A 12,282-nucleotide genomic window follows, 5' to 3' on the forward strand; every position below is an offset into this window, starting at 1 on the left:
CCATTTGTTTGTGAAGGAGTTTCTAAACTTTTGACTGCTACTCTATATTCAGTAAAATGGACAAAAGTACATTATGATTTACCGAATGTTACAATATGATTTACCGAATGTTGTGCGGCTTAAGAAAGAGCAAAAGCCTGACAATCGGCTGCTATAAAAAATACCCATGTGCTTGGAGTGTACGGGGGCTGTGTTGCCATCTGAAGTTCATTGAAGAGCATGGCCCTCATTAGAATTGGTATGCATGCCTTCTTTTATTTTCCCACTCGAAGATGCCAGAAGGACCAAAACAACAAATGGCCTGAGATCAGGGGCGGTTCTGGATCAATTTCACTGAGGGGGCCGGGCTGGGGCCAGGGGTTTTGATGGGGGGGCACATTCAACCCAGGGCTAAAAAGACAGATTCAAAATCTTATTTGACTTTTTATTTCTTCAGACTTTGAAATTGTAGTCATAACATTACAGTGATGAGAAAAAAACAGTATTAGGAGGGCTAAAATGTCTGCAAGCGTAACAATACGTCTGTTGAGAATATTCAAGCCAGGGGATGATCCCCAGCCTGCCGGGGACAAAAATTGCAAATACACTGAAGCTAGATGTTTTACATGCATATAATTATCCAAATTTTAAAAGGCAATGTCTTATATATTGATCCTGTTAAATAAAAATTAAAATAAAAAGGGAGACTAAAAAAGTTACACACACACACACACGCGCGCGCACACACACACACTCACACACACGCGCGCGCACACACACACACACGCAAATAGCACTCGTGTCGTGGTAATTTCCTTCTCTGCGGACTGCTTCTCATTTTCCCGCTCATTTTTAAATGGCGCAGCGCACTAAAGGGTCCGTCTAGAATGTTAAATCACGCACTTTGGTTCCACCTTTCGCGTCGGCGACTCGGCACGACTGCGTAATCTGCGCTCGGAGGGGGGGCCACAGGGGGGGCCAGAATCGGTGCTACAGGGGCACTGGCCCCCGTTGGCCCCCCCCCAGAACCGCCACTGCCTGAGATGCCTTGAGAGCGACAAAGAAATATGTTTGTTCTTAGGGAACATGCTGAGCCAAGCAGAGATAACATCTCAAGCCTCGGAAACTCCGGTGTGATGCCCACATTGCTCTAACTTGATGACTCTTAACCTGTTTATGTTGTTTGTCTGAAAATGTACATGTTTTGGTAATTGCCATTATTAATTGAGCAAATGAGATTAAATATTTACTTGCGCATGTTGTGCATGCTGTGATACAATCTGAGAATGCTATCTGTGGAGAATCCACGGATTAATTACGTTTCTATAATTAATGGGATTTCCAAAAAAAAGCTTGTCCGTGTTCACGTACCGGTACCTAAAAAATTTTTTTTAATGTTCTCTACTATCTCAATTAATTAAACACCATAACTTGTATAGCATGTTATACAACATGTAGCCATTACATCTTGCGCAATGGCAGCAAGGTTATTTTAGTTCATGAAAACGAACGAAATAAGGCTACGTTCAGACTTCAGACAAATATTACGAAGATAGGATTTTTTTTTTCCCCCCAGACGTGACCTGTATCTGATTTTTGTTCGGACAGAACAATTCAATTCCGATTTTAAAATCTAACCTGGATCACCTTTATATGTGGCCCTAGATCGGATACATATTGGATATTTTGCAATGCGACCTCAGTCTGAAGGGACAGATCGCATATGTCCGATCCAAATTAGACAAGAGAATTGGATTTCACCCCAACATCCAAATTGAGCATTAGGATATGCAGTCTAAATGTAACTGAACTAAAACTAAAATTGAAAAAAATGTTAACGAAATAAAAACGAAAATGCTTTTAAAAACTAACTGAACCTTCATTTTAGGTTTTCAAAACTATCTATAATAATCACGAATCTATCCTTTGTTTTCATCTTTGGCAATTAATATAATAGATGAGCTTGGGGATTGATTTTAAATGCTTTTATTTCGGTATTACAGCGCGGCCAACAGCTGGAAGAAGAAAAGTTGTGCACATGCCGCACTTATTGTACTCCAACATCTGTGGATGCTTTCCAGCAGCTGTTTTTGATTGTGGATGTTTTATTTTTTAATATATTTTTGTTACACAATACATACCGTGATGTATTGTACCACTCTGAAACGAAATTTTAAAAAAGCCAAAAAACTTCCTCAAAATGAAATAAAAAGTAAAATGAACATTCCAAAACTATTGTAAATCTGAATGGCAGAGATGTGACTGCTGAAGGAAAAAAAAATATGTATGGTAGGGATGTGAGGTATATAATATACTGTACATTTGCTCTCCGACTGCACCTGCCTCTGTGCAAAAATGGCTTTGAGCATGTCTGACTATGGAGCTGGAGGAGCTGCCAGCCGTACATTGGTCGACATAAATCATGCTCCCTGTTTTCCCAGCTAGTCGGGACCTATTGGGGGAATGTTAGGCACTAAACTAACTTGCTCCAGACCAGCTGCTAGCTGCGGCTAGCCAGAGCGGTTAAACAAGGTGGCACAGCCACTCCTAAAATACACTAAACCTCGCCTCTATGACGGTGAATAAGCCACACTTCTAACAAGTTTGTTATAGCTAATGGTGGGCAAGTATTATCGAATCATGTAGGCACCAAGCAAGAAGAGAAGGCAGGAGATGATGGAGAAGTCATGCTAGCTACTAAGCTAACTTAAAATGTGCATTAGCAAAACATCACAAAAAGTGTTTAGGTGGTACAGTTCACTTTTTGTAGCAGTCTGACTAGAACTAGAGCTAATAAAGGTTGAAAGCCTCTTTCTATACATAATACAATAAATGTTCTGAAAATTGCACGATATCTTTGTTTTGTTGTAACTTCTTGCTTTTTTTTAACACAATATACATTTTGCTTTGGGCCTATGAAACCAAATTCTGAAATACTTTCATGATAGATTTTGTATTGATTTTTTTTGTTGTGATATGAATTTTGGGACAATACATCCATCCCGAATTTATCCAGTGGCATAAATGCAGAGAATCTTTTGACTATCTTCAACAAAAGGAGTTGATGTGTTTTCCTTAAAATTGTAATTCAAAGGCTGTGAATATGATTTTCCCCTTTGGCGAGGGCAGCTGTGAATTTTGCTAAATAACATGGTGCACTTATTTTGTATGTCCTACTTTCATTTCAAGACTCATGCGTCAGGCACACCCAAATTCTGGCACACCTTCATTGGTTGTTTGAAGGTAGGTTTCATGGTGACATTTACTGTAGGCTAGGCTGTGATGGTAGTGATGGTGTAGGATATAATGAAAAAAAAAATACACACGAATGGCTGTGTGCGTACAAGCAGACATACAAAGCTTTTCATCTCGCTTGAAGCATTTCAGGAGGGTGGGAAAGGTAATGGCTGAGGCGTGATCTGGCAGGATAGAAGGACTGAAGGATAAAGAAGATACGCAATGCTATATTGAATGTCACTTATTCTCATCTCCAGCAAGTGGCTTGCCCCAGTGTAGGTAAGCTGATCAGAAGCTTGGAATCAAGCCACTGTGTGTGCCAATGAAAAATTGATGGATTCATGACAAGCGATCAATAGTTCAATCAATAGATCAAGACCTCTTAGACACAAGTGATGCTGCCAAGCAATGGATCCAGTACTGGCGCGACAAGATATGATGATGAATAGTTCGACTCCATTTTATGGATGTTTGTAAAGTTTAATTGTCTTGATAAGTAAAATGACGACATTTGAAGACATTAAAAATGTTGAATTCTATATTATCTCATCCTATATTATGAGCAGTTCAGACTTTTGTCCGTGCACATAAAAGATATTTTAATGGGGCATAAATAATTTGTGTCATTTGCAGCCACAATAGTGTTCCATGCGATAAGCGGTACATTTGATCATTTTGCCGGACTGTGAATGAATGGCAGCGTGACAATGCAGTCATTGTCGTTAAATAGTCAGCCGCTGAACACGGTATCAGTCTCACGATGGGAACACTGCGTGTAATAAAGCACCGAAGATAACCACAGGACAACTTAAAAAGATCTCTGGAAATGATTTTGACTGCCGGGTTTCACGTGGCCATCACTTGAAATTCCTAATTCTCCAAAGTTATCATCAACAGAAGCCACACTGAAACTAATCTATGATACACACGCACACACAGACACACACCAAGCTGCATGCTTAGAGCCACAATAGACACATAGTTCAAGCGTGAGTCATCCCACCGCCTTTCATGCACGCTCCAGCTCCTTTACGTAAAAGCTGTCGTTTCTTCCCCTATGGCTTCGGATTCTAATTGGAAGAAAACACGAGTGGCAAACGTGGGACATGGAAGAACCCCAGTCATATGACTAACAACTGTTTGCATGAGTCACGGTAGCCTAAAAAGGAACAAAAATCCATGGCCCCTTGAACCTTGATCAAAATCCTAAAAGAGTGTGTTATAATTACTGAATAACACAGGTCCTACTCAACTACAATATGCTTTCACATGTTTTCAGTTTCAACAAACACCAAGGCGAAAAATCAGCTACAACTCTCGTTGACAATTTTAAACGATGACACTTTCGACCTGACTTCTTTTTTAAATGATTCATTGTATTATATGAATGATAATTACCTTTTGAGATCGGATAATCTTCATGCCACGCAACAACAAAGCTCCCCTCGTATTTTCTGTGTGTGTGTATATATATATATATATATATATAGTGAAGCATTCATATTTTGTTCAATACAAAGAGTAAAGCAATCAAAAAAATTTGTGAAAATAGCTACTTTGGAATTACATCCTGACAATGCCCATTGCATCTGCATACACAAGGACATGCAACTCATATTATTATTTTCGTTTTTATGAAAGCATTCATGTGAAGAGAAGACTTGAAAGGACAAAAACAAATGAGTAAAAATGCCACTCACCGTGGTCGCTTGGCATATTCCGACAATTATTTTGAAACAGACAATTTTACAACACAGGGCAGTGAGACGCTGTTTGTTATTCTATAATGAATAAAGTTGTCGTTCGTACACAATGGTTGTCTGCGCGCCGATGGACATAATTTGCCAAAGAAGCTTCACTTTGTTTGTCGCCGCAGCTATGAATCTCTTAAAACTGGCAGCGATTGTGATAAGCCTCAACTCGTTAGCTTTCAGCTAACTTTGGACTTGTCTGCTAGCTTCTGCAGCGATGCATTCGGTCACTGGCGACACCGGCAGAAGCGGCGTGGAAGCAGCTTGTTGTAAAACATAGATCGCATATAATCATAGATCTACTGAGTAGTTTTTTTGTTTTGGCCATGTGGTTTCTTTTCCGGCTTTCATGAGGTTGCGTACAGAGATTTACTCAAAGTACAAACAATCCTTAAAAGTTGGCAGCTCTGGAGCAGGCTCTCGAACGGAGACCAGTCTGTGATGGTGAATGGGCCCTTCGACTGCATGAATGACAAAACTATGGCCCGTTTTAAATCAGCTCTGGTCTCATTTTGTTGTCCGTTTTACTAATTAAATACAATATTTGTCAATGAAAAAATGTGTCATTACATTTTTCATTTATTACTGTCTCCTACATCAACAGGGAAGTGAACGAGGAACTTAATAGGTAGAATTTGGTTCAATACTTGTCATCTCTCCATGGCGCAAAAGTCTAATTAAAAGGGTGGAGAAAGTTTTGATCATTAAGTACCTGCTGATCTAGGAGGAAGCAAAAGGGGGAAAATAAAATATACAATGCTGGGTGTGTGTAAATATGTGCAAGACAGGAGGAGATTCTGGGTGCGGCACAAAACTGGTTAGCACCAAACTCAAAATGTGGTGATCTCGCTCCATCATCCCACATTCACAGGCCTCCTCAATAGGCACACTTGTATAATCCATTACAAAAGCTCCAAGCCTCCAGCCGCAAAGTAACAATTCCGGATACAAGCAACAAACATCTCCATGGATCGTGTCATCTGAACTTCTCAACTACCCCTGCGCATCCTTGCTTGTGGTCTCCTGGCAGCAGTGCGGTGCTTTGTATAATCAAATGTGCAAGTGTTGACTAAACCTCCTCCTCTGCAGCACACCACAAATAGCAAGGGAACAACGGGCAACGGTCAGTGATGTGGAGTCGTTTCGCTAACATGCAAATCAAGTGGGATAACCACACAGACACACAGTATGACAAATGGATGCCTCCTTCTAGTCAGGGTTATGACACAGAGCTGAAGCCTATCCCAACTGACATAGGCCAAAAAAGTTGACCGCACTCTGGATTGGTTGCCATTCCATCACAGCGACATTGTTAAGACCACAGCGCCTATGAACTGATCCCACACCAGGTTAATAAATCGTTGGCACCGCCCTACCCACTCTTGAGGACTTGCACACTGCAAGAATCAAGACAAGGGCACGGAAAATCCTCCTGGATCCCCCGCACCCCGCCCACCACCTTTTCCAGCTACTCCCCTCAGGCAGACGCTACAGATCCATGCGCACCAAATCCAGTAGACACTTAAACAGCTTCTTCCCTCTAGCCATTAACTCCTTAAACAGTCACTGACGTAGTCACTCTTCTTGTACTACAAATACTGCTACTGGTTACTCTAAAATGGTTCAATGATTTGTTGTTTACGATGATACTAATGCAGCGTGTTGTACCGGAGACAAATTCCTTGTGTGTTCTACATACTTGGCCAATAAAGATGATTCCGATTCCGATTCTGATAAAAGCCAGTTATGTGAACCATTACGCAACCAATGGCAGAAATGAAGACGACTGCGACTATATGGTGCAAATTGCTGCAGAAATTGAGACTTGGTCCTGAGAGATGCCAAAGGAAAGAAATCGACAACAATAACACCGGTCAATACATCACAACATGTTAAAACATTTTCCAGATACCACGTAAAAATACGGACAATGAAGTTCCCAAACCTTTTGGCCCTCCCGATGACTTTCACATCACTCTTTTTTGACAATGGACGCTACAGCTGCTTGTTTGCTTTCAAACTTAGCTCGTAGCAGACGTGAGCACATTTTCAGCATGATGTCTCTGATCCACCGGTGAAAGGACATTTTGATTCGCTCCTCTTTCATCTAGAACTGCTTCAAACAACAAAGTGTATGCAGAAAAAGTGGTTAAGATTGCACAACTGTCTGTGTCTTATATGTTGTTTTGTATTATTTTGTCATGTTATGCACATTATTTATCATTTAAGCACATTATTTTCAAAATTAAACTTCAGAAGATGATTGTCCAAAAAGATTTGGGACCATGTGAACAAATCAGAGAGCCTGGAGAAAAACCGGGGATGAGCATGCAAACTCAGAGGAAGGCTTGAGCCGAAATACGAGACAGACTGAACCACTAAGTCACCATGCTGCACCCCTGATTAAAACAAGTTTCATTATGTTCAATTGGATTCCAAATCCAACTGGTGATGCAGCTGTACACCATTCACCTTTCTATTCAGTCTTTGTTGAAGTTGAATACATTTAGCGCACACCCAATTCCATGGGACTCTGGTCCAATCTGTGTTAATGGCACACTGTGACTGACAAAAGGATCTGAGGACACTTCCTAGCAATCGTCGAGTATTCCCACGATAAACTCAGCGGATCTCATTAAAATTGGTTCCGCCGCTGCATGCATAATGCTAACCTAGTTTGTCGCGCTGTTCCATGACCTCACCGTGTTTTTGTGTGGATTACACATGCAAAAGGGTGAGGTAAACAGGAGGTGGTGTGTGTGATCCCAATCCTGAGGCCAAACAGCTTCTCTTGGGAGGACGATAAAACACGCACGTGTCTCCCAGAACGGAGATGGAAACAATGGCCAGGGCAGGGGCTCTGAGTCACGGCTGACTCTGTGTGTGCGTGAGATATATATTATGGGTGAGAATGCTTCCAATAAAATCAAAACCGATTTTCCGATTGAAATCTTTTTTTTTTTGTTACATGCCTAAAAGTCACCATTGAGGCCTGTCCGACACAAAAGCTGCAGCATGATTTGACGGAAATACACGTTGGGATTCCAAGCAACAGAAAAAGTTGAAACATTGACAGGAAAGTGGGCATTCGCTGTTAAGGGGTCATGTTTGGAAAGTGAAGGTTCGTGTTGGAAACCAGCGTGCACCATGAGACGGGAAGTGAATGGAAAAACGTGCCAACGGAATACTGTACTAGGAGGGAGCCTGTGAATAAACAGAGCCGGTGACTCACCCTTTCTGGGATGGGTGAGATGACCGTGGGCGATGGTTGGGGTGCAGGGGTGCACTCTGCACCACGCAAGCCCTCTAAAAACACAGCAATACTGTATAGGCATTCATGCTTGCACATCGACACTCGGGCACTCAAGCTCGTGTGGTGCCGCGGCTGGGACAAGCCGCCTATTGTCCTCGTCCCTCAACTAAATCCTTCGGCACTAGCGGAGCTGGAGTTTCGTATTTAGGGGATTTTAGCATTTCTTGCCAAGTGTGGGTGTGCAGCTCATGTGGTAAGACTTGAGAATAAACAGTTTCAGGGTCCTCTTTTTTTTTCTTTCCTAATCGTTCTCACTCCAGACTAATCTCCATCCACCACACTCAGCAGTACTGTCATTTACTTTCATTGCACGTGGCCAAGCTGGTGTTAAACCAGAAGCTCAATTCTGTTTGGACTACGGTATTGAAAACATCTGTTTGCTATTATAGTTCCTCCATAGGATTAGGGAAATAATAAATACCACTATAATATTTTGTATTTATCGGGCAAGGAACCATATTTGGGAACCTAAAAAAAGTTAAATATTTATAATTGTGGTTAGCACATTTGCATGACAGTTCTGAGGTTGAGTGTTCAAATCTGGGGCTTTCATCTCGGGAGTTTGCATGTTCACCCCATGCTCGTGTGTGTTTTCACCGAGTCTAGTTTAGCACTGTGCATCTCTTGAGTTCCGTGCGCACACGGCACGCAACATCCTGTGAGGCCACACATCCTAAACGCAGTGCACATTCCAACAACAAACGTACTGATCATTTCTAAAATATGGAAACCAGACTATTGCATTTGCAATAGCCAACTCGACGGAGTTCTGCATGAAAAAGAAAAGGCGAATAACATTCAAATTTGCGGAAATTTTGCGGGATCTCTGCGTAAGAGGCAGGTGAGTCTCTTGCATAGAGTTACGTTATCTTTTGGAAGAGGAGTTGGTCACGCACATGCCAGAAAGATTCACAATGTCGAGCAATGCTAATTTTTCCGAGCAAGAAATTGTACTTTGATGAAAAGCAATTTCTTGTGTATGCTAAGGTTATTAGATTACATTAAAATAGAATAGAAAACAAACACACACAGTGGTACCTCTACTTACGAAATGAATTGGTTCTGGAAGAATTTTTTTCACTAGAAAATTTTGTAAGTAGAGACGGGTTTTCTACGTAAATGCCCTAATTTGTTCCAAGCCCCTCAAAATTCAGACGTAAATGTTTCCTAAAGCATAAAAATGCATCTAAACATGTAACAAGTAAACGTTACAATTAGATCATTGCGCAATAAATGAGAGTTGCGCATAATATAAAAAACAAAGTACAGAGTAAAGAATACAAATGTTTTTTACATTTAACTTTTAACTGCGCCGTCATCATTTTTTGCTCTCTTGAGTTCATGTTCTCTCTCAGAAGCGGTTTTTGCCTGGAATTCTGTAAAGAACGTTTGCTTTTGTCAGCTTTTAACACTCCTTTGAAAAACTCCAAGGTAAACATCAGCATAGTGAGCGATGAGCCTATTGCTGCTAGAAAAGTCTAGTTAATACAGTGTCTTTTTGTATAATTTCCCCCACAAAACACGAGAGCCAACAAGAATATGACAAGAGATTATCCACCTTGCAGATTTTCAATTGTGAAGAAATGTACACAAAGCTGATCAGCGTAGGCTTTGGTAATGTGTCGATATAATCGCATAGCAGCCTAATTGGCCCCTGCAAAGCTCGTGCTCCAAACAATCTTAAAAACACCTCATTTTAAGAAAACTTCAGCACTGGTATTTTCGTTTTCTCATGAGGTTGAAACATGGTATGCCCCTGCATAGTGAAAATAAACTACTACTGGTGTAAAGGAAGACCGTATTTCCCACAATGCTACATCCTGCAGCAAAGAGGATGTAAACAATCTCACGTCTGCAGATTGTTTCTCACTTTTTCGCAGCCTGCCTCTTTTCACCACGCCTGTATTAATCTGAAAATCACATGTATTGCTGATGATACAACTCACACATTCATCTTCTACACACTTGGGGAACCAAGACGACCAGTTTAGGACAACCAGTTTTTGATTTGACACTGTCGGGGACGGTGTTAAATCATATTTTTACTGAATGTCACAAATTTTTGCTCACAAGAAAATAACAAAAATTGGCCAAATGATGGCCTGTCTCTCAAAAAGCTCTGAAGTCAGTATCTCAAGTAGTAGTTTGGATGTCCATCCGTCCATTAATTATCCAAAATGCTTGTTTTCACAAGGTTCGTAGACGTGATGGAGCCTATCCCAGTCGTCTTTGGGCTTTGGCTATTAAAAATACAGGGGGGTGGGGGGGGGGGGGGGGTACCAAAGGTAGATATACACTAGCATGCACATCGGTGAAATTAGTGAGAGTATATGATGAATGTATATTTTTTATTTTGTATGATAAGTGCAAAAAATACAGTTCATGTTTTCTTTCTTTTTTTTTTTAACGGTATCCCTACTTTTGCACTTCCTATTACCGGGTATATCTTTTACGTCACCAGTCTTGGAACTTTTCAGACATATATCAAAAGAAATCTAAACAATTTAAGTTGGGAACAAAAGAACACAATAAAATGGAACAGCAACATGGCTAGACACTTGCAGCATCAATGGGTTGGAATGTTTGTTCTTGGCATACAATAAAAGCGTTCTTGCCCTTGGGTGCCGGACGGAGCACAACAAAGCTGCCGAATTGAGCCAAGTTTAATTGTAATTGTTTAGTAAGAGCAAAATTGTCAAATTTCCCCAGGGTCTGGTAACAAATTTCTTGCTCGAATGTGATGCAAAACAGGCAACAAACGCACACATATACAAGGACAAAACCGCACAAAAGTGTGCATTGGTGCATAATTTGCTGGCATCGGGTCCAAGCCTCCAACGTAACAATTTGGTAAAAGTCATTTTTTTCATAATTCTACACTATTGGTCTGTCCACTTGTGGGTGTGATTTTGTTCACATTATTGACTGGTCTAAGTGTTGAAAATGCAATGTTAATGCTGTTTTGGGGTCTCCTGAGAAGTGATGAATTTGGAGGTATAACGCGATATGAGCATGTGCGTGCGTGTTTACCTTGGTGTCAACTATGGAGCAGGCAATTTGTTTCACGTAGGCCAGGTCTGCAGTCTGTGGCATCAGCACCGACTCCCGCGTCAGGCCAATCTGGATGCTGAAAGACACCCCTGAAGCCGGGGACCCCGGGGACATCGTTGCAACCCCCGACGCACCCAGACCGTGGGTGAAGTCCATCACGTTGAATCCACCCTGGGGGGACACGGAGGCCACGGGGAGGGGGGTCACCGCGGGCGAACCATGCAGTGAGGTGGTCCCCGGAGAAAAGAAGACCTGGCCCACGGGTCCCGAAGGCATGCAGGGGCTGGCGTTGGCCATCCTCGCAACCTCCCAAGCTGTGCTTTCAACCTCTCAACACTTTCTAGAAAAGACACGCTCGTTCACAGGCTCACCCACACAGCAGTACTGAGCATAGTCCTCGCTTCCCTGTGGAATAAAGGAATGGATCCCTCACTGCAGGAAGTGCTTTGTGCCCTTCCTTGACGGTGTCTATCCCTCCTTCACATGAGCGTGAGAAACAAACACCCTCACTGAAGGAGGGAAACTAGCCTCCTCCTCTTTCTACTCTTTCCTTCTTTGCTGGCAGTTTTTCCTCCTTGTGCTGTTGATGAGAAAGTCCACAAACTTGAATGTGAAGGCAAACCAAGAGAAACAGAAAGTAAGAAACAAGTACAAAAGTTGATTCGGGGTTACAAAATGGCCTCCCCTCGCACAGGAATCGGTGAGAATAAAAACGTAGGACAGATTGCGCTCATTTCACCATTCAGTTTCAACCATTTTTTAAAAGAAAAGAAAGAGCTGAGTGACGGAACCATACTCACCGCCCAACAGGAAGTGGAATGATTGACACGCTCGTCAGCCAATAGGCTTTCTTTAAGGGCGGGGCTATCTTCACTATTTGCTCCTCCCCCTGTCCCCCCCTATCCTTGCAGCCTTGCGCAGAACGATTATCTTGCACAGACTTCGGGGGGG

At 41.9% G+C, this 12,282-nt stretch overlaps 1 protein-coding gene across 6 annotated transcripts in view; it reads right to left on the reverse strand.

Moving 5' to 3' along the window:
• The window catches only part of prkd2 (protein kinase D2), a 41,407-nt gene extending 29,277 nt beyond the window's left edge, over positions 1-12,130 (reverse strand). For 5 of the 6 annotated variants that reach the window (XR_015102439.1, XM_086125266.1, XM_086125265.1 and 2 more), the window contains exon 1: positions 11,311-12,130. Coding sequence is in view for 4 of the 6 variants with exons in the window: in XM_086125266.1 (XP_085981392.1) it covers positions 11,311-11,628 (318 nt within the window). In the remaining 2 variants the exon portion in view is untranslated. Of the gene's footprint in view, positions 1-6,912; positions 7,084-11,310 lie in introns of all 6 variants that reach the window. The other variant, XM_086125270.1, reaches the window with a different exon arrangement.
• Positions 12,131-12,282: the final 152 nt, after the last annotated feature.

The sequence above is a fragment of the Hippocampus guttulatus genome, chromosome 12, assembly GCF_054856545.1.
Source record: "Hippocampus guttulatus isolate MCC_2025c chromosome 12, RoL_Hgut_1.0, whole genome shotgun sequence".
Taxonomy (NCBI): domain Eukaryota; kingdom Metazoa; phylum Chordata; class Actinopteri; order Syngnathiformes; family Syngnathidae; genus Hippocampus; species Hippocampus guttulatus.